Source organism: Aphelocoma coerulescens, chromosome 2, assembly GCF_041296385.1.
Source record: "Aphelocoma coerulescens isolate FSJ_1873_10779 chromosome 2, UR_Acoe_1.0, whole genome shotgun sequence".
Lineage (NCBI taxonomy): Eukaryota > Metazoa > Chordata > Aves > Passeriformes > Corvidae > Aphelocoma > Aphelocoma coerulescens.
Genome location: NC_091015.1, coordinates 41,692,537 through 41,716,087, shown reverse-complemented (window position 1 = coordinate 41,716,087; position 23,551 = coordinate 41,692,537). Strand labels below are relative to the sequence as shown.

The 23,551-nt window shown below is 39.1% G+C and overlaps 1 protein-coding gene across 1 annotated transcript; it reads left to right on the top strand.

Moving 5' to 3' along the window:
- The first annotated feature begins 1,785 nt into the window (after positions 1-1,785).
- On the top strand, positions 1,786-20,975 carry SPMIP4 (sperm microtubule inner protein 4). The gene is given in 12 exon segments (XM_069004755.1): positions 1,786-1,843; positions 1,846-1,918; positions 5,449-5,572; positions 8,347-8,461; positions 8,795-8,867; positions 13,781-13,823; positions 14,931-15,078; positions 17,642-17,761; positions 17,985-18,074; positions 20,112-20,286; positions 20,467-20,902; positions 20,904-20,975. Coding segments are annotated over 12 exon segments (1,527 nt in total).
- The last annotated feature ends 2,576 nt before the right edge of the window (positions 20,976-23,551 follow it).

Sequence of the window (23,551 nt, the reverse complement as noted above, 5' to 3'; positions counted from 1 at the left end):
AGAGAAGTCATGAAATGGGATACCTCCCTATATGTGCAACGAGCAGGGGCAAAAAATCTATGAGTCACAGGCTCCATCTGTAATTCTGGCAACCAGAAATAAATTTCTGAGAAAGGCTAATAAAGCTGGATAGAGAGGAAATTCCACTGGGGTCTGAACAGTGTGGACTCAGAACTGCATTACATTATAGAACCACAGCAGTTCTGCTGGAAGGAAAGTCTGATTTCTGTTTCTTGCCCACTTGCAGATTATGGATCAACAACTCAGAACATATTTCTCATTGGAAGCCAGTTGTACTTGAATCTGAGTCACCAGTGTAAGATTCCCATAGTGTTCATGTAGACACCATAGCAGCCACTCAATACTCTATAAACTGCCAGCATGATAGAATTAGTTTCATTTTTTTCACTTGAATATGCTGTATTAGCTTCTTTTCTTCAAAAACTTATGGTCCAAATTCCCAGACATCCTGGAAGAATAACATATTTCAAATAGTTTCAAATTAGTTCTCTACTTTAATAAGGCAAAGCAAAATCTTTTGTATTTTACTAACATATGCCAGAGAAGAAGAGGGCTTGTTTAATATATCCTTTTTGTCAAAGCTTTGCCAAATTCAGGATAGCAAACATGTACCAGTCAGATGACTCCTTTCTCCTTGAGACTCTCCTCAGACTCTACTTCCCATTGTAAGATCCATATCCAAAAGCTAGCAGATCATTTAGTGCAGAGCAACACGGAAGTCTTAAAGATACAACTCAAAATGCAAGAAGGTAAAACAAAGGTCTCTCAGCCTTCTTCACATGATGAGCCATTGGTTTTTGTCAAAATGAGCCTTGTCACAGTGTGTGGAGAGCAGAGTGAATTCAGTGCTTCTCTTTGTGAACTTACCTAGCCCTTATTACACACTCCTACTGTGCTTGTCATGGAGCAAACAGGTTCCTGAGGGTTTCCTCAGGATTGTCCCAGAAAAAGAAGGCACAGATAAAAGGGAATGCTCTGCTGGCTCTTGGAGGATGGGGGAAGAAGCAGTAGTGCTTCTTTGTCTACTTCATCTAAGGACTTGATGGTGTTTTTTGAGAGAAGACTCTTGGTCACTGTGAACCAAAGCTTCATTTGATAGAAAGTAAAAGTCCTGGTGCTTTTCTTTTGCACAGCAGAGCAGCTCAAAGCAGAGGCAATTTGTCTAGATATAAATGCCTGCATGAAGTTCTGGAGAGCTCAGGGGTTTATACTGGCCTAATACAGCTCCTCTCCTCACAAACAGCTAAACAACCAGCATTGAAATACAACTTTGTTCGAGTGAAAGGAGGACTGAAGCATTTCCCCTCAGCACAGTAGAGACAAGAAACACGGCAATTAAGGAAAAAAGTCTTTTCTATTAAAAGTATCATGAATTTAATATCCTTTTCAGAGTGGGACTGGAACTTTACAGTGAATCTGAATTCACCAAGTGAGACTTACTGTGCATAAGTCTTTTTTTGTGCAAGTCCTGTTTCTGCTCTTACTTGAAAGCTTATTTCCAGCTTCTGTTCATCAGTAACACAGAGCAATAGTATCACACCTCTTTAATCTGCTTCTTTTCTTTTCGTTTGTATGTTTGTTTTATTTTGTAACCTGGTACAAATAACCAGTAGCAGTAGTAAAAGCAACCATTGTTTCTTGTTGACATTTGCCAGAATTAAGCAGAACTCATCTGTTTTCTCCTTAGTATCTAGATGCAGTAACAAATGCTTTGGTATTTGGTATTTTATCCTGCATCTTCCCCTAGAAGTTCAAATATGAAGCATGATGCTACCACATAACCTGCCCCAACACTACCAAGAAAATGAGGGACTTGAAGTCCTACAAGAACCTTCCATTTGAATGTAGTACTAACTCCATTTCAAATTCCTGCTTGTGCAACTGTCTCAAAAGACAGGTAAGAACAGAACTTGTAAAGGTAAATTATTCCGTTAGAAGTATTTGATACCAATTTAGTGTTATTGAAAGTATTTTCTCATTATATTTTATGTTTTTCTGGCAAGACACATTTTTTTTCTTTTTGCTTTAATGAAATAGAATATCTTCTACTTTGTGCAATAGTCTGTCAGTTCCCCAGGAAATATGTTCATTACAGCTGAAAGGAGGACTGTTAAAATAAATTATACTGTGGCTTTAGCATTCAAAATCTCCTGAAATAATTTTCATAAAGAATAAAATGAACATGTATATTGCATTTCTAATTTGGAAAAAATGAGCATATTTCACAAATCAATCACCAACATTTATCATCGTACCTACTCCTATTTTAAACCTTTTTTTTTTTCTCCTAGATTACAGGTTGATCTATAATTACTGAAATAAACTTTTAAATTAAAATTTAAAATTACAGGAAGCTTGCATTTTGCTTTCATAATCACCAATGTGTAATCAGGAAGTTTCAAGAATCAATGTGTTTTCACTGTATTTTGAGGGCTTAATTATACTATTAGCTGGAGGGCAGGATATGGCAGAATTCCTGCAGTTTTTAAAGGTCTGGAAAGCTGAACTTACATGCTGCTTGGCACTCATGACAATTTTTTATTTAAACTAAATTTGTATTTTTTCCACACATAACAGATTCCAGAGTGAGCCTCAAGTCCTCCAGTGCTCTTTCATTTGGGATTTTATCTCTATTGTTAGTAAAATCACGTCTTAGTTTCTATCTTTCTGACAGACTTCTGGTTTACTACTGTTGATAACTTCTTCCATTACTTGTAATGTCTCCTATCCAACATCTGAATTCCAGTCAGAGTACTTTGGATTATCATGCTTGTCAAACTGTGTCTTGATGCCTCCCACTTACATATCTGCCCTGAGGCAAGTTTTTGTGGTATTCCTTGCATTGCAGGAATTTGGTGAATTTCCATCTGCACTCTTTTAACTATTAATAAGCTTGGAAGTTTACTGAATTATAGAACTGATCTAAATTTTAATGAATATACAGAAAATAATCATGTTAGCTACATAGGATACCCAGCAAAAGGAAAAATTAAGAAATACAACAGCAAAGCATCTTTCAAATGACAACTATGTTAGACCCAGCTCTAAAACACAAACATGAAATACACATAGCAAGGTTGTAGCATTGTCTTCTCTGTGACCAGGAAAATCTCTATTGTCACACAGGTAGTAAGCTACATTTTTCTGCTACTGTAAACACACACTCACATGAACTCACAATCCATACCTGAAAAGAAGATGGCTGCATGTTTTACAATATCATACATGTTTTTAAAATGTTGCATTTTTTCCTAGTCGCATAAATACAAATAAATAAGTAAATAAATAAATAGAACAGTTGTTCTCAGCTTTTAAAAATAATGCATGAATTAATTTTATTACATTATTTTCTTGGACTAGAGCATTTGTTACCAATATTTGCATAGCTAGATTGTGCCCCTGATTAACCAGAAGCATGTACATATATTTGAATAATGTTAGGTTGTATATATATATATATATATATATACAAACAAGGTATTCTATGTATTTTACCCTATGATCAGATAGTCAGATTCAGCATTGATATACTAAGATTATGTGTGTAGTTATTTATAGGTTTATTGGGAAACAGTTAATAAATACAAATTCAGCCAATCCCACTCCAAAAAAAATGCAATGAATTCCAAATCACTATGTTGCTCAGTGACTATGTCACCTGGCATGTATTGTGGTCTCCAGGAGATGTGTAGAGTGAAACAGTGGGTGCTGAGAATCAGAGGTGCAGAAAAATACATTTCAGGTGCTCTTTACTTTGGGTTAAGGGTCCATTTGTGGCTGTGGTGCCTTCCTGGTGTATTTCTGGAACACATCTTTCAGATAATTACATCCATAAGGAATCCAGTTCATGCACTCCAAGACCAAGGCACTGAAAAACAGAGACCACTGGGAGATTCACGTCAAAAGTGGAGTCCTGGATTAAAATCCCAGTATGAATAAGAGCTCTCCTTCCAAGACCTTCTCGAAGCTGTTGGCAGCACACACCCTCAGATGTGTTGGTTCCATGCACTGATCAAATCAGTTACTGGAGGCCTTCACAAGCTCATAATTTAAGACACTGCATTCTTACACTCTGGTTTGAGCTCTGCATGACATACAAAACAAATCTGAAGGGAAGAAATGTAACTTTTTAATAATAAAGAAGGCACTACCAAACTGATGTTCTGATCCCAGAACATTAGTTTTTTGGTGGTGTGGGTTTTTCTCAGAAGAAAAGAGCCAGAAAGCTGGAAGTTGTCTGTCAGAATTCAGAATAAATCTACAATTGTGGAAGTTAGAAATGCTAATAGTCTCTATTAAATCGTTGACTATAGTGCTGAGACTCTTAAGGATTGTTCACAATAGACATTTTAAAATTATGTTCACCTTAGCCCTTTTTTGATAATCTCTGGGTTGAGACATTTTTTAATGTGTCGTTGAGATCTCAAATATCACTGGATCAACATTGGCTATAAATGTTTCTTTGGGAGAAGGAGACTTGTAAATATTTTGAGTTTAACATAGTCCTGTTTCAGCTGAATAGACTATCAGACCTTCGTATGCAATGCTTCTCTTGTATGTCTAAGGTAAAGTGGTTGTTCTGCAACTTAGTAGCCTATAGATAGCAGCCAACAGGAATGATTTATTAATGTTTCCAGTGAGAGTTGGCTTAATGAATACAAACATCGCAGCCACATAGGTGACTTGGCATCTGCCTGACTACTTTCAGAATGGGGGTGAAACTTTAGATAGAACATGTAAATGAATGCTTGAGTTCCTTCAGAAACGTAAAACCAGAAAAGTTTTCTGATAATCTATGACACATCAGATTCTTATTTTGGTTCATCATACACATCAAACGGCTTGATTTCAAATGACACCAATGTATGGAAATGTACAGGGTATCCTCAGCCTCTAGCATGTCCATGTGAGTGCCTAGCACAGCTTTCACTCAGTGTGAACTACAGCTACTAAACTATTTCTCACCCCTCTCTAGAGATGGAGAGGGGAAGTTTTCAAAGGCAGCAATAACAGATTCTGAAATCAGTGGGAATTAGATGCTAAAGCTTCCATCTGTGCTACTGCATATATTTGCTGCCCGTATGCTACTTATGTAGTACTGAAAGGAGAGTGCAGGTACGTATGTGCTGGCAGCTGAGACTCAATTACACTGCAAGATGCACCTGCTGCATGTATTCATTGCCTTCTTTCTTCCTCTCACTGATCAAAACATAATCGCCTTGATCCAACCTTCATTAACCAATTGCCAATCACTGTTGTACTAACTTCTCCTGGTGACAGCTCATCCTAACAGCATTAGCCAGAATAAGCTGAATAAGTCAGAGTCATGAAAATAGAGCCAAGTTGTCATTGTTTAAAAGACTTCAGGTAACCATCACTGTTGCTGCTGTCAAAAGACATTTTGTTGGTTTGTTTTTTTTTTTTCAGACATAAAGAGTTCAGGGAATTCCTTAATTGCTGCAAGCTTCCCTGAGGAGCAGACAGGAAGCATGGAGGAATTGCTCTACGTGTACTGCCACAAGACAACTGAGCAAAGGAAAAGGACCTCCATGTACCTTTGCTACAGGATGCCAACCTTATGATAGCAGAGAAGACCCTCAGCCAACATAGGCTAAGACATCTACTTTTCACAGTCAAAATGTTTAAGTGAAGTGCTTTTACCAAGAAAAGAACCAGGCAGTGAAATGGTTGGATAGAAATTTAGACTGACAAGGACAAATATCTGCATTCCAAAAATGGGCACTTTAAGCTTTTATTCTTTTCACAATGCCCTAAATATTAATGTGGAAATATATTGGTACTCAGAAATCTCCACATGGTATTTTGCTGAAACACTTGAAGTTCTAAATTTCTATTATTTATTTTTTGCCCATCATTTGATAATTATTTACTGTTGGCTGTTGTCTCAAACACACTTCCTGAGCTTAAAGATTTAACTTTTGGCCTAATTTACAGCATACACAAATGCCATACACATAAACATGAAAAGTCAATGCTCAGCTTTTTCAGAAAGATGTTGTAAAAGAAGCAATATGTCTAGACAGATGAGGAGCTCCTTGGGGAATACTTTTGGAATTAGGGCTCCTTTTCCTAGACTCTTACCACAGTCGATTTCTTCTTTAAAATATACTGGGGTAGGTGCTGCTTCCACTGAAACCAGTTTCAAGACTTCTTTTTCTTCATGACAGCATAACTTAAAAAAAAAAAAAAAAAAAGACTGGTTAACTGAAAGATAGGCAAATGATGATGCCAAATCTCTGTTGTTCAGAAACTCGTGTAGCATTCAGATCACCATTACTGACTTACAGGAAAGCTTTGAAAGCAGAGCACGCTGCTTAGGAAAGCTTTGGAAGCAGGACATGCTGCTTAAGAGTGATTCAGAAAAGTCCAAGGATAGCCTTCAGTCCTGCAGCCTTTCCTGGACAACAGCAATGGAAGATGCAGGATAGAATGTCAAAGAGTTAAACATGACTCAAAGACTGGAAACATGCCTCCCTCTGTGTTATCAAGAGCTAACCTTTTTGTGAAATGATCATAGAATATCTCAAATTGGAAGGGACCTATATGGGTCACCAACTCCCTGCTTCTCACAGGACTATCTAACACTAAACCATGACCACAAGCATTGTCCAGACACTCCTGGAACTCTGACAGACTTGGTGCCATGATCACTCCCCTGGGGTGTCTGTTCCAGTGACTGGTCACCCGCACAGTGGAGAACCTTTTCCAAATATCCATCCTGAGCTTCCCCTGGTGCAGATTCATGCCATTCCCTCATGTCCTATCACTGGTCACCAGAAAGAGGAGAGAGGAGAGCAGCACCTCCCGCTCCCCTGCCCCCCTGAGGAAGGTGTAGACTGCATGGAGGTCACTCCTCAGCCTTCTCCCAGCTGAGCAAACCAAGTGACCTCAGCCACTCCTTGTAAGTCTTGCCCTCGAGACCTCTCATCATCTTGGTCCCCTCCTCTGGACACACTCTGATAGTTTGGTGTCCTTCCTACATTAAGGCACCCAAAGCAGCACAGAGTGCTCGAGGTGGGGCTGCAGCAGTGCAGAGCAGGGCAGGACTCTGCCCTCGAGTCCCTGCCCTCGCTTGGCTCACGACACTGTGCTGGGTGCACCCCAGGACACAGCGGGCCCTTTCAGCTGCCAGGGCACACTACTGACTCACGTACAGCTTGCAATCAATGCAAACACCACACCTCTTTCCCCAGGGCTGCTTTCCAGCTTCTCATCCCCCAGTTTGTACCTATAACCGGTTACCCTATCCCAGGGGAAGAGTCTAGCACTTGCTCTTGTTAAATGATGCTGATGGGACTTCCATACCAAAACCATGGCAAAGTGCTGTGATCCCAGTGATAGGACTGGTGCAAGAATGTAAAACAAGCTTGAGACAAGAATTTTCATTGCTCTTGTGTTTGTCTTTTCTGAATCCCTTGGATTATTTGTTGTTCAGGCAGAGTAGTGTAGAGCCCCTAACTAATCCAAGCAAATCCCACTCCAAAGGAAAGAAGAGGTCTAGAAACAAACCTTCCCTTTTCCACAGGGTGGAAATTGCCTAGGCGGCAGGTAGTCTGTGTCTCTACATTCCTACCCTCACATTGCAAGCCAGAAGAGATTTTGGCCAACTCAGGCACAGTACTTCATGAGCAAGTAGATGAGTCATAGCAACAACTCATCCCATTTCAGAAAGCCAACATAGCAGTCAGAACGGGAGAAGAGGTTTGCAAGTTACTTCATAAACCTACGTTAATGACATCTATTTGCCGTTTATCTTAGACAACTCTCACAGTAAAATATTACTGCAGGAGAGTTGTTCAGAGCATGCACAGGTACCCACAATCCTGATGGTGCTACTCTGGAGCAAAAGAGAGTAGCCTTTCCTCCATACTAAGTTCCTGTAAAACACAAAGAACAGGCAAGCAACAGAGCTATGGTAACCCCAACAGCAACAGTTTCTCTGATCTCAATGAAACCTACCAGGGATACAGGCTAGATATTAATTAAAAGCTTACTCTAGTGCAAATAATTACAGAGTAAAAAGCTGAAGCAGGCAAGATGCAAATGAAGCATTTTTGTGTTTGTGCCTCTGATAGTACTGGCACAAATTTCAGTGAGGAAAGTAAAAGCCTAAATAGATATGTTTATAATGAAATCTGTAAATAAAACTTCAGGACGTATCCACAGTGAGAATTAATTAAACTGTAAGGCTTTTTCTAATGCCAGGAAAATCTTACTGGCTATGGCTGATCTTTTCATCTGCATTTCCATCATTTTCACACTCTCATTCGCTCTCTGCTGTTGGTTTTGGTTTTGGTATTCCAGATTCTTGTCAGTGAAAACCATCATGCAGTTTGGCTGGATTCTGTGATCCCTTTGGCATCAGAAGGAGCTGAAAGCAATCCCCACAGTGTAGAAATAACTCCTTATAGGGTAAGAAGTTGGAGCCTGTACCCATTTGAGGCATTCCCACAGCTCCTGTTGAGTGTTAGGTGTTTGTGGTAAGGAACTGTAAGAGTCAGGCTTTCACAGGGGGAAATGCTCAGCATTCTCAGGAACTTTAAAGTCAGGCATGGGTGCTCAGCACTTCTCAAAATCCAGCCCTGCATGATGTAGATTTTGAAACACGGGATAATTTCCGCACCGGCAGCATCTATGAGTTTTGATATTAGCAGTCCCCTGAGAAATCAAGACAAAATCATACCAATTTATTCGGATTTTTATAAGGAAATCGAGCATAAGCTTTATATATTTATGTGTTTTCTTTGCACAGAGGCCTTCCTAATGAACAACACAATGCCACTCAGCTGGGAAAAAAAAAGTGATGTGTGTATGAATGATGACCTGTAAGTTTAAATTTTCCATTAACCATATTGTGAATGTAGTGAATATAGCAGCAAACTGAATATTCATTCTACTCTGATGATATGAAGTATAGCTATGATATGAAATCAAAGGGCCATGTTCTGTAAAAATGGATTAGTTAGTAACAAAGGACAGCAAACACAGTTGGGAAGGAAATTCAGAATACGGCATTGTGCCACTTCAGTTCAAGTAGCTCTTCAACAAGGATCTCTGAATTTGCTTTATATGTTGCCTATATTTATCAACTAGTAATACCAAAAATATTAGCCTTTCTACTAGTTAGAATCCAGATCAAACTGAAGTAACCATGACACCATATGTATTTCAGTCCTTTTTTCTCATACATATTTATATATATGTATTTTTGGAGGAGGCTTTTCAAGATTATTTTCCTCATTGGTGCTGCTCAAGACGTATTTGACTGAATTTGAATGCTGTGGGAGTTTTGCAATCCAACATTTTGCCACTTGATGGCACCAGCAAAACACTTAAACTTGATCAAACTGCTGAGCTTTTAGATTAAGGTAGTTTGAAGCATAGATGTAAATACTTCAAAAGGAGAAAATAAACAACCTCTTATATCAGCATTGATAACTTAAGTGTATTAGAAACCTGAGAATAATTCCGTGATGATTTCACAGTTAACTTTACAGGGCTGTGAGGTGCATTCCTCGTGACAGTTGCTCACCAGAATGGATCATCCAGGTAGAGGATGAGGAAGAGATCACAGCACCTTTCTGTGGATGTTCTTCCTTAAAAGAAAGGAACCAGGGACTGCTGGGACTCTACGCCCTTGTACCAGCAATATAAGGAGGAAGGAGACTTTACAGGAGTAGGTCAAACTCTGCCCCCATACATACTGAAAAGTACATAACCTTGGACTCTGAGTATTTTGATCAATAGATCATTAAAATGCTTTCTCCATTATTATGCACTCACATCTTAACCTGAAATATGCTGGGTCTCTAAAAACATTTTCATTTGTCCTAGTTTAAGCATTTTCTTTCTCTATAATATTCTACTTTCTTCGTCTTTAAAAGACCTTTAAATTGAAGGAAAGAATATATCCTTTAAAATAAAAAGTGAAAAACACACACAGAAGTCTTCCACGTTCATAGTCCAAGGTCTTTCAGAGCAAATATTCTGCCTGCCATCAGGAACTATTAAATGGTGACAGCTACATGGAACCTTTCCTGAAAAATGCACTCTGAGTGGTGCTAAGTATACCTACCAGGGAGCTATTAACATTCCGTTTATTTACCTTTTAGCCTGTGAAGGCTCCTTTGAGCCATTACTGTCTTTTGTGGGAAATGAATTACAAGGTATTTGCAATAACTCTTTACACTTTCATGGACCAACAATGCCTTTACCGTAAGGATGAACACTATCTATCCTTGTGCAGTTTTGCACTAGAATCAATCAGTGACCATGCAGATGTGCTTTGCTAAGTGCACTGGCACTGGGTCACACACATATGCCCTCCCACTCAAATGTACTGGAGAAAATACATTTTTCTCGCTTCTATAGGTGTAATGGGTCCTCAAGTTCCCATCAAACAAGACCACAAAAATTGGGAAAGGCCTTGAAAAAAACCACCCTTCAGCCACTGCCAAGAGCCTTAATTACACGCACACATCAGGTTAGACCATTGGCAGCTGTCCTTCCATTGACAAGCCACACCAATAAAGTTTCCAGTGTATTTAGTGACAGCACAGAATGAATGAAAATTGTCTTTTTTTTTTTTTTGCCTTATGGGTTCTAATATGGTTTTGCTGTTTATCATGCCACAGAGTATTTACATTCCTCTGGCTGTCTCCCAGCTCCTTGACCCCGTGGTGGTTCCCAGACCTCAGATTCCTGACCAAGTAGGTTTTAAGGTTAGGCAAGATAAGTGATTGCCTCCCTCTGAAAGAATAAAAGGCTGCAGAGAAAGTAAATTTACACATTTGAAACAATTTATTCTCCAGTTGTAATTTCCTTTCTGTTAAAATTGGTAAGAGTGATACATCTGATTCTCTTAATAATTTACAGAATACATGGGAAAGTAACAGGAAAGAGAAGCAAAATGTTCTCTGATCTGGAAAAGAAGATGAAGGTCATGAGGCTCCCCATGCTTCACCACCTTCAGGCCAAAACCACACTTGAGAAAAGAAACAGATCTTTAGAGGCCCCTAGCATGTGTCAGAGAATTGAAAAGTACTGAAGTGGGAGACCGTCATGAAGGTCACATGGGTTCCAATGTGTCTCTTATTACTATTACTGAGCAAGTGCATCTCTCCACCTAATTCTCTGACATCATGAGGGAAGCTGCAGAACTTCTGCACAGAAGCCAAAGTCTCCATAAGGATACTCTCTCTCATGTGAAACTTGATTTATGCCTATTTTATCAAAAAGTGTTTGAAGAGTGCCCACAGTGCAGTCATCGCTAGGGAAATGGGATGGCGTTCATCTGGACAACTCCCCAGATTCATTCTGGGCCTTTCCAAGCTGGAAGCATAAATCCCTCCACCATGAGCCTTGACTTCTTTTCAATAGACAGACAGACTCCATATGCTCTATTGACTGAACATAAAGGAGCAGGTAACACAATACTGAGCAACTGTTTCTTGTGTGATACTGGCAGACTCCAGCAAAATTCTAAGAGAACTCTGGTGAAAACACCTCAGTGCCAAATTTTAAAAAACTGTTAATATCTTACTTCCTTGCCTGAAAAAGCTTTCTTCCTTCTCTTCTGCCACCCATTCTGGGTGGCTTCAGGTTTGATTTAAAAACATAACAAATATTCTAAACAACTGTCTACCCTTAAAAATGCAAAACTTTGCTGGCTGTTACAACCTGAGTTCACAAACCTTCTCTAAATCATGGCAGTCATGAAAATGCATGTTCATCCTTATTTTATTGCTGCCTTAAGTTTAGATGTTAAAATGAAAAGTGATCTACAATGGTAGTTAAGTAGCTCTGCCATGCCAGAGCTCAAAGCAGATTGACTGTCCTTATTTATGTGTATGTGTATCAGCAATATGTCCAATTATTGAAGTGAAAAATGTAGTAAGTCACACTGTAACACAACAAAATGGATATTGAAAATACTTCTTAGTATTTCTTTTCAATTCACATTCTATTACAATAATACAACTGTAACAGAATGTGAATTGAAAAGAAACTTCAAGAAGTATTCTTCACATCTACAGCACCAGTAGACACATGCCAGTTCTAACTGTAGAAATGGAAAATCAATTAGAATTATCCATAAAATAAACTTTCAAAGACTGCTGGCCTGTAAGTATGACATTTCTATAAAGGCTTCCCATTATTAAGACAGACACGAAGTTTGAATCAGAGTCCCAGTTTGTTATAAAGGTAACAATATACAAATGGTTGCCAGAATTCAACACAAGTCCTGTTATCTTTGTAGCATCACACATTAAAAAGCAGATCTTTTGTTCAGCTCAGTTGAGGTATGAGTAATTCTGGCATAGCAATTTGTGAGATATCACACCTCATGTTGATTGCAGCGAGCCCCATAGCATCACAGCACAGATTCCACAATCAAGTGCATGATTTCTGTATGTTGTATCAGAATGTGTGAATAAAATTGATCTGGCAGTTGAAGTTTATGTTTAAAACACCCATGTTAATATGCAGAGAAATAAGTGCAGGACTGTATTTAAACTCTTTGAGTGAAGGGACATATTTCCTCTTTGTAACCGTGCAACACCTATCTTTACAGAGACTAATTCAATGATGGAGTGGCCCAGCTGCACCCTGAGTCACAGATGACTTGAAGAGAGCTTGGGTGCAGCTCCCAAGTCACAGCTATGTCATTAACCAGGCTACTGAACAAACCCCAGCCATGGGAGGAAAAGAGTTCCCACAGGAACTGCCACAGCTGAAATGATGGAGTCTCTGCAGGGCCTATGAACATCCCAACAGTTCTGTGTCCTCAAGGTGAGCAAGGGGAGGAGCCCTGAGCAGTTACCATTATCTCCTCCTTGGAAATGAATCTGGGACATCTCTCTTCTCATTGAGGAAAAAATGGGGGTTTAGCAATATGCAGATTTTGGTATACAGCTGGAAGAAACAAGAAACCTTGTGTGACAATGTACAAATAATAAAGCTTAAAAAAGGGCTATCATCTGACATCTCCTACCCATTTACCATAAAGACCCTTTGAAGCAAGGCCTGGTAGACAAGCCTTTCTAATGAAAGGCACGAGATTTTGTAGCTCTCAGTGAATGACTTAGATTAGCCCAGTAATACTGTACTTCAGGCATTTCTTTTATATTTTATTATACCACAAAGAAAACTAAGCAAATTAATTACTTTTTCAACCTCAGATATTTTTATGACGTGGTAAAATTGCCAAGAGACTCTTAGCCAGGCTTAGTGATTAAATTCTTGCCCTTTAGTGTTTTATCCTGCTTGTCTTAAAAAAAAAATAAGTCTCTAAGGTAAAATATAAATAACATATTAGCATGGTATGAATAGGTATATTCTCTGCACGTATAAACAGGCTATGGTTTTTGTTTTGCATTAATGATAAGAGGAATTTTTTTTGTTTATTTGTTTTTTTGTACTAATACTGCATCCCATTGTTAACTAATATAGAGCTTATTACGCAAAAGTCTAAGAAGATAGATTTTTTTTTTCTTCACTCTGTTTTAAAAAGACATTCATCACATCACATGTTCCTGATGTCTTTTCAGTCTTTGGCACTTGGCAACACAAAATGTGCCTCCTGTAATGAGTGGTATCAGTAAGAACACTGCCTGCACTGCTTGCACATTGATTTGTCCCTAATGTACATTGACTGCACTGATTCAGATAAAGTGTGGGAGATGCAAATGAGAGTAGGTCGCTTCAGGTAAGCTATTACATTTCTTCCCTAATATAGGCTTCCCAAACCACCACACACTTTGGCTAGGTACATTTCACCTGTATCTTATCTTTCCTTAATGAAACAAAAGAGCATGTTGTTCCTCTCATAGCCATAATTGCACAGTGCAGGTTCCTTGGCAATAAGCAGCAGCAACAGCATTAGGCACAAAAATCTCTCTTGAAGAAAGCATGCAATTATCAGTTTTAGAAGATTAGCAGTGTTTGCTTAGCACACACACTCCCCTAACAAATACTGATCTTGCTGACTTGCCTATGGGCTAATTGGGTTTTCTTGGCTGTGCTGTTCATGGCCTCTTTACCTAAGGTAAATTAAAGTGTTTGAGAGTACCTATAAAGCACAACTTCTCTCTCATAAAGCAGATTTATGAGAGAGAAGCCTCAGAAAAGTCCGGCTTGGTAAGACCTCGTTATGTCATGATGCACAGCTTCAGGAACTGAATTAATCTGGCTCCTGTACAAGATTGTGACTCTGCTTTACACAGCAATTGGGGGAAGGTGTTTACTCTCAGTAAGCTGCTGTATGCAGTGGTGCTAAAGTTAAAAGAATCCAAACAGGGTGCTAGTCTTTCTTACTGGAATAAACCTCTGCTTTAATTTTCCTCAAATTTCATTACTCCCCTGATTTTAATAAGTCTTTAATTAATCTATCATTAAAAACTTAAAGCTGTAAAGAACAGCCACCAGAACATGGGCACTCAATGAAATCTCAGTTCTCAGTATCCCATAAAATCTCCAGTTTAGCTTTATCCCCCTTCCTCCCAGAAATAAATGTCATCTTAGAGACAAATTTTGATTACACAAGCACAAACTCAGTTACTATTAATTGTAGCTGTGCAAGAATCTAGTCCACATTTTCCTTCCCTTAAGCCACATAAAAGTAAATGAGAATCAGTATGATTGATCATGTATAAAAGCTGCAAGGGCAGCATCATTGGGAATTCTTTGCAAGGTGCAAGCAAAAGGGGATTAAAGAACTAAGATAACTCCTTCTTGATTCTCACATCTCTCCCTGTTCTTGCAAAGTGTTATATTTAATCTAAAGCTCAGTGAAATGTGAAATAAGGAAATTTTCTTTCTTTCTGTCCTTCTTCCTGACAACTCAAACCAACCCAAGACCACTGTGCCTGCCATTTTCCCCCTCTCAGCTCTACCCTACACAGAGGTACACTGTGTTCCCAAACTTCAGATCACCTGAGGGGAGAGATACTGGGATCAATGCAAGCAGTCATCAACCTTTCCATCCCAGTATCTCTAGCAAGGCTTTTAACCTAGTTGCTCTGAGGAACACCAGAGGTAAGACAGAACTCCGTTGGTTTGTCCTTTATTCTTGGAACTTACTTAGAAACACTATGGCAGCTGTGATGCTTTTCTGCTGGAGTTTAACAGAATCTGAATTCCTCAGTGGTCAGGGTAAGCACCTTGGTTTAAAATAAAGGTATATGTACTGACAGTTGCAGTCTCATGGAGGATGTCTCAGCACTGAGAATAAAAGCAACTCATGTGGCCCCCTCGTAGCCTCAGAAGCCGAGAGCTGTTAGCACAGCTGCCATTCTCAACAAAGGCATGATGGATCACTTAGTGTGTCTCATATCTTCTGCCAGACAACTAATTCTTCACAGTCCAAAACAGGGAAAGAAAATTGAAAAAAAATTTTCAGTGGGATCAAAAAGTAGAATTTTTTGGGCCAAAGTTATGCCTGCCACCTTTGCTGACGTCAACAGAAATACCCCTGAAATAAGACCTGAGTGATTTTAAAACATTTTATCACTACACAAATGGTAGAACAAGATCCAGAGAGAAAAATTAACTCTTCCTATCCCTTATGAAGTCTGAGATGAAACCCTAGACATTCACTATTTGCAGAACACTATGCAAGCCATTACAAGGTGTTTGTTTTTCATTTTACCCAGAAGCATTTTACCTTGAGAGTGTTTCACATAAAATACTGGAGGAAAGGGGCATGAAATTATTGTTCTGAATTGACAGGTATTTTGTTTTGGAATATTTCAAAGATCACCTGAATGAACTCATGAGGAGCCCTTGGCAGCTACTGACCACACAGGGTTATGGGGAATTTGGGACAGGAGAAAGCCAGCACTTCTATGTGCCATGGCAGTGCTTGTCAGGAAGGGTTTGGCAGTAACTGTTTGAAACAGAAAAAGCATACGGTGGCACGGATAAGAAGCTTTTCAGGAAAGTAAAAGCTGATAATGCTAAGTGGGAGCTCAATTTGCATTAATTAGGTGCCATTCCCAGTCATCAGTACATAGCTGTACTGTTATTTATATAATTGGGTACATGAGTGATTTTTAGTGGAGTATTTGTCCATCCAAAACCAAAATCCTTCCACAGAATATGTAATGTTAGGAATAGTCACTTTTAGTCAGTTTTCATGGATCACTGGTCAGTTTAAGAAACACTAATCATGTGTGGAGGTGGACTTACAAAGCCTATTTTTGCACAACAGGAAGATCATCAGAGACCAAAATCTATTTCCAGCAAAGCTTAACAGGTTCAGAATTACCAGCTAAGGAGACAGTTAACACTGGCACTTAGGGAATACTTTAACTTCATTTGCTGTTCCCTCCATATGTTTTTGATTTTCTCTGAGATTGGGACACTCCAGTTCTCATGACTGAAGGAGAAATCCCTGGTTAAATATGGATAACCCAGACCACACTCAGGTGACTTTTACCAACAGAAGGTTGTGTTTCAAAGACTTTTCCACATCTCACCTTTACAAAACTCATAGTATCTATTAAGTAATTAATGCTGGCAGCATCATTGTGAGGTAAATAAGGAAACAGAGGCAGAAAGACTGGAAAGAGAAAAAGTGGTGACAGAAACAGGGTTGGAAACTAATTGCACTGCAGTTTCATTTTTCCAAGACATCTAGAAACACTTAGTTATGCCTTATTGTGACATTAGGAGTTCAGAATGAGCTTCACAATTCATTAAGCTTTAGTGTTTCCTGTTTCTGTTTGTAAAAATCGTGCACAGAAAATGCAATAAGAATTTTCCATGCTGGTGTGTGAATCAACCCAGAGCTCCTGCAATTGGCAATGGGAAGATGGCCTTCTGCAAAGACAGCTTTATCTGGTATAAGATCCAGCTCTCAGCTGCTTGTCACCACCTCTTTGCCTGAGACAATCAGATTTCCAGATCTAGTGGTGCAGATGATCATGTAGAGTTCCATAAAGATTTTATCACACATCACTGGGTTAACTTATGTTGATTAAATAGCTGATCTGGTCTAATCCCGCTGATTTTGTACCAAAAGAGTGAAGATGAGCTCTGTTTGCACATCCATCAGGTCAGTTTCCAAAGGCAAAGGAGATATTAGCAGCAGCTCACAGAAAGCACCTCTCCCACCAGCACAGCTGTCTTTATAGTGATTACTCATCTACAGCTAAAAATGCAGATCCATCTGTCATTCTGATCAATACAGACACACTGTGTACAGATGTGGCAACGGAAACAATAAGAGGCAGTTCATTTTAAAGCAGTTTTTATAATCATGACTACAAAAGAAAGCTTACAGCTTTCCCTGCCTACCATATGTGACTATCATGGAGAACTTGATTTCAAGTTATTTGACTTGAGTTCAGCTAAACTATGTACCTGTTGAAACTTCCACTTGAGTACTAATACTGCAGCAAATACATTTTCCCACCAGATTTTACTTTTATTAGCATTTGCTAAACAGATAACTGAGGGAGAGGAGGGTGACCAACACGTTATTTCAAGTCTTTAAAATAGTCTTTTCCATACAGCACATATATTTGGTTTATACCTTACCTATTTCTTCTTGTTTGTTGAAGAAAAGGGTGAAATATTTTATCCAAATCCACCCAAGATAGTGGCCCCAACCCCACTTTTAAAGAGCTCAATTATAACTTGTCTCCAAGAATAACCAATATGCTACAAAACACTGAAAGGGCTCTGGAGATCACAACATACAGTCAGGTCTTCACAGGTAAGCAATTTTTATTAAATTAATTTAGTTGGGATAGCAATGTGAGACCACAAATTGTTAGCTCCTAAATTTCTCAAAGACATTGATTTTTTTGTCATTTAGTAACAAAAGGACACATAAACTGTAAATTATCTGAGATTTTTCAGGGGAATTGTGCATTTATTCTGATTTCCCTAACCCATAAAAATGTGTGACAATAACATATGTCTCTGATTAAGAATAGTTCCAATATATCCCCTTATCCCGGATAACTGTTATGTAACAGCAATTTGCAGACTGACTGGAGAACTAGGTGAAGACAAGGAACTAGTAGGTATTGTATTTACTAAGAATCTCACACTTCCACCACAAGTAATACTGGCAAGAGTATTATCAGACTTAGCTGGCAGAATTAAACCTTCTCTTTGATAATACTTAAGCACGGGGGAAAGCTCACTCTAAAGCAGAGGCAAAAGTTCAGAATACTAAATCAGTCCTGACACAGCCGGCTGACAGAACTTCTGTAATGGATTAATGACTTCTTGAGGGTTTGCAGGAGGGGACGTTATTGTGATTATCTGCTTACTTTTTATCTTATCATTTTAAGGTGGCACAAACACACAACAGCAATTCAAAAGACCTTTTACCTTGAGTAATGTGAGTAACAGTGTCCATAGAACGAGTTGGCAGCTCTCATGTGAATGGGGCAGCACTGTAGAGACTGAAATGTATTGGCTACAGGTTCAGCTGCTATTACTCAAGACAGTCTGACTGAACCCACCAATTTACTGTCCTTATTGCACTGTGTATTTGGTAAGTGACTTAACTACCATTGCAGACTACTGCTTCCTTACTAACCATACCAGTATAAGTTTGCCAGAGTTTCTATGGTTTACACTCCTCCATTTGCATGAGTGATTTGCCTTTCTTCCTTCAGGGTGCATCAACAACATCAGCAGATTCTATTTTAATGCCAAGATTTAAGAATGTATAAAATAGTACTGAAAAACTTCTGTGTTTGTTGTCTTCAACACTTTTTATATTCTCTGTGACCTGTATAAAAGTGAAAAGATACTATCTGCATTAAATGCTACTCATGCAAGCAGAGCATAATATGGTCTATAAGCCGAGCAAATTAAGTTGAGAGTTGAGTTGTGTTTTGCTAATGCATCATTACTTGTGATGGCTTTATATACACCGCTCTGATTGATTGTAACTGTAAGCAATTGTAACTGACTAAGCAATTCTGCAGGTAAAACAGAAGGAACACATTCCAGCTCTGCTGGCTTTATAGCACTTCCGGGTTCAAACTGCATGGACTTACATAAAGCAGGGCAACTAAGTAAGGTGCTGTCATTTTCTTAGTTAAAGTCCAAAATGGCCCTGGATAATAAGTCCTCAAATTGTCCTGCTTTTCTTCTACTGGATTAAAACAAATCCAAGTAAGGAAATCCCTTCTGATTTACAATTTACATTTTCTGATGCATTTGCAAATTTCTGATAATTGAATCCCTGTATCTGAAATGGAAAAGCAGCCTAACGTTTTCTTCAGAGATGAAGAAAAAAAAAGTTTTGCTTTATGATAATGAACACTTCAAAGAACACTTTCAACACTTTGTCTCTGGAAATGAAATCCAGACTCGCACCTTACATAACTCAAAACTGAGCAGTTTTATCGTCCTCTGGCTTCCAAAGTGTGATTGGCAGAGGCCTACCCTGGGCCAGGCTGATTTACCTGAACAACACTCATCCACTTAAAGCATACATATGTTGAATATCAAACATTCCGATTGCTCAGCACAGTAACTGCTGAAGTTCATTCTTTGGCTACAGGACTCAAATTTATGTTTGAACAGTTCCTTTGGCTCTGCACCAGTATCTGAAGCCTCAACAATGCAAATTATTCATACAGGTTAACAGCATGCGAGCAGTGGATCAAACTGCGGTTGAGAAAGCTAAAAAGTCACGTGCAAGTGAGCATCCTAAAAACCACCTGCAGCTGTTCTAAAAGAAGTTAAAAACACACTACTGCAAATCAACATTTATACTATCATGTAGGATAGACCACATGTGAGGTCTCATATGAGAAGACAGATGCTTATAGAAGAAAGAAGAAAGCACTAGACATCTACAGCCATTTCTATCTTATGCACTGGAGTGGAACAGTACATTTTTATTTTCTAAAGCATAAAGAGTGTCTCTGAGCTCCCTATATGACAGGGCCAGTAGCAAAGGTCTGGGCTGCTTCTCTTTGCCTCAGTGACCTCTAACTGTGCCTTTTCACTAGTCACGGGCAATGGTCAGCTAAAATAAGCAGTCCCTGCTAACAGACATAGATGGCAGTATAAATCCTGCTACTTTCTCCGTAAAGAAAGAAACATTTCTGTTGGTTTGTCACAAGTGAGACCTCCTGAAGGGTGCACTGCATGCTTCCTTCAAGGTGAACATCCCCATGTATCAATTCTGCAAGAACAGTACTCCTTCAGCGTTCAGATGCCTTCACTGTATTCAGCATTCCCACTGTCTTCACCAGCTGCTAAGCCACAGTGAGTGAAATATATGAATATAATGTGAGGTATTTCACAGGTGAGTGAAATAAAAAGAGCAGCCAGCCTAGGTTAGCAGGGCAAAGCAACAGAAAGCACAGACCAGAAATGGGATGTGAGCCAAGAGCAGGACACTCTGTCTCAGCCATGCTACCAGAAAGTTCCTTATATTGCTTCAAGCCCAACAATAAACAACCTTCTGAAAATCACTGACATGTTGCAAACAGAAGCATTGCAGAGGCAGCAGCTTTCAGGAAGGCCCAAATTTGAATCCCTTCCAAAATCTGCATGTTCACTTACCTACAAAGACTTCAAGCCCAGATATTTGGATCAACACACAATATGGGAAAATCCAGTCAGCCTAAGTAAGCCAAGCTTACCACTGGGTATAAAGTATGAGGAAAGTAGAATTTTGTTGCACAAACTTTGGCATCAAGAAACATGTCTGCCTGCATGGAGACCAGAGGATGGGCCAAGAGAGATAACACTGCCTGAATGGATCCGTAGCTGTGAAGCTCCTCAGCACCAGACAGTACTGCTGGAGCTGCAACATTCCTTTTCTAAGACAGCAGCACAAAAACATTTACATGATTCTGTAAAAGGAGAGAGAAAAACTCCTCACAGATAACACTACTGAGAGAAAGAGACACAAGTCCTATGGTTTCAATGCTTTTTATTTCTTTAACTGACACATTCTTTTAAAAATGGAATAACAAATAAAAAGAACTTCAATACAAATTATCTGGCCCTTCCCAGAGAACTATAGTAAGTTCAAACAGTAAAGAGAAGAGCAATTAGAGTATCCCAGGACATGTGCAGACTACTTGAGAACACCAGAAGACCTTGTCTGGGTCTAGAGGCTGTGAAAACATGACTATTCTAGACAAACACATTAATGGGATAAATACTGGTTATGGAAAGAGTTGGTTCATTAAAGGCCAAATGGATTAATAAATGAGCATTACAGTCTGACTGGGAATAAACTTAGGGTAGGTATCACAGGATGATTTTTAACGTTCACAGCGTGGAACTTCAGGAATAGCTGAGGAGAGGATCAGAAAAGAAGCTGCTTCCGTTTATGAAAGGAGCTGTGACGCAGCTGCCGACAACAGCTGGGGATCAGTTACTGACCCAATACGGCTCTTTGCAGGCCCTCACAAACACCAAACTTCCACTGAAAAGGATCCTCTGCTACTTTGCAGGGAGTCAAATGCCAATAAGCACAGCACTGCTACGTGCACACACAGGCACAAACATGATTCTCATGAGCTGTGGAGTCTCTTTGTCTGTGCACAGCATATTCCCAAAGTCTCCATGCTCTAAGGCTGACTGTGGCCTCTCCAAACACACATCCCTATGTCAGACTATTGTGGCTTGTGTTTCAGACTCTTGCCTCTCCTTCTTCACTCATTGTCTAAAACAAGAATGTTTCAGAGAACTGGAAAGGCCACAGAGACTGTATTTAAACTGAAGGGAGGTATGGTAGAGGGAGAATGGGATTTAATAGTCCCCCCAGGGATTTGAAGGAACTTTAAAAGAAGGAAAGCTACTGAAAACATGTAATCTGTTATCAGGAGTCAGGCCTAGATGGCTGAAAGTGATCAGTACAGTACCCAGGGATTAATAATGGGCATTAACTTGGTGGTTATAAAAATAATTAAGAGCAAGAGATAAGGAAAGAACAGCTCTGCTGCCATGTTGTGGTCACAGAACTGTTTTAGATTCCTGAGAAGTGTGAACAAAAACCACCTAAACAAAACAGTCCTCAAATACAATATATTTAAATATCTTGAATAATTTTTGCAAAGATTTTTGAAAATAAGAACGCAGTGAAGGAAACCTTTGTGGAAAGCTATCTCATAATAGAATGCAAAGAATACACTTAAATTGCTATCTTCCATGTGCTGACAGATTTATGATGCTGCTACACAGATTTCAGGAACATAATACTGGAACAGCTTTTGCAGGAACAGCTCATATTGGTTCGATGCATATCTTAAGAAACTGCAGCCAAGTGGGGATTAGAGAAGCAGAAACAGCACACAGACATTCATCAGGGGTTTTTTTTAAACTCCTAATTAAATGAGGGATTATTCAGTTGTTTCCTAGAGAGAACCTGAAGAGGGAGCAAAATACCATTGTGTTTTTCATTGAGAATTTTTTCACTGCATTCTTCTAAGCTGTCCCATCAAGGAATCAGATACATTTCCCTCTCCCTTCAAGCAAATCACCAGAGTTCAGGAGACTGGCAGGATCATACCCTGAATACATGGCTCAAAAAGAACCTTGCTTCCAGCTAGTCCTTATCCACTGAACTTTCCCTTACAAAAAGATACTAGCAAAGAATCATGGCATAAATCCCCTATGGCTTTATTCATGTGTGAGATCTTCAGGAGGTCAGTCAGGACACAGTGCCCCAGCAGCGTGCTATTTTCTGTGCAAGTATTCAGAGGACAAAGGGCTCCATGGCTACCAAAAGGATATAACTAAAATGACAGGACAGGAGTCAGACACCTTCTTTTCCATTAGGAGAGGATACTCACTTTCTATCCCACCTTCACACATTTCAGAAACAATGAGACTTTTAGTTGTTAAAACAGAGGTGATTTATGCATTTATTAGGACACAAGAAGAGTACAGGAGAGCATCTAGAGGATTTAGCACAAAAATAACTGAGCAGCATAATAACAGATGAAATTTAAAAGTGAAGTATGAAGAAACTTACTGCAAAGAACTGCTGAAGACAACTCAGCCACAAATGGGTTTTTAAATGGTTGTTACTTCCTGGATGCTCTGTTTCTAGTACCATTCAGGACAGATTAATGTTTAGCAGCAGAGAAGACAGAATATTACATTCTTCGTGTATCTTGCATTTAGTTTTGTTCAGCACACTTCCTAAGTAACAAAAAGCAAAAAAGTCTGGGAATATGACAAAGGCAAAAAGATTGACATCGTTTTTTAAAAAGCCTTAGAGACATGTCCTAACAGTATAAGAAAAACATCTTCAACACTAGTAGTTTGGATTAAGTGTTCTCAGAGCTCTAAAACTCCATGCTTTAGGATTATAAAGTCATCCTGGGTAGTTTTTTGTGTGTGCAAAACATCCAGCATTCAGCACTGTCAGAAACAGGACAATCTGTTCTGTTTCAGACCAAATCTGGTCTGATAGAACACTTGACACATACTTGAAGTCAGATGTAAAAAGAAGCAGTGAAGCTGGGCTATTAAAATCTAATGCTAAACTACAAGCCAGGTGATTACTTGG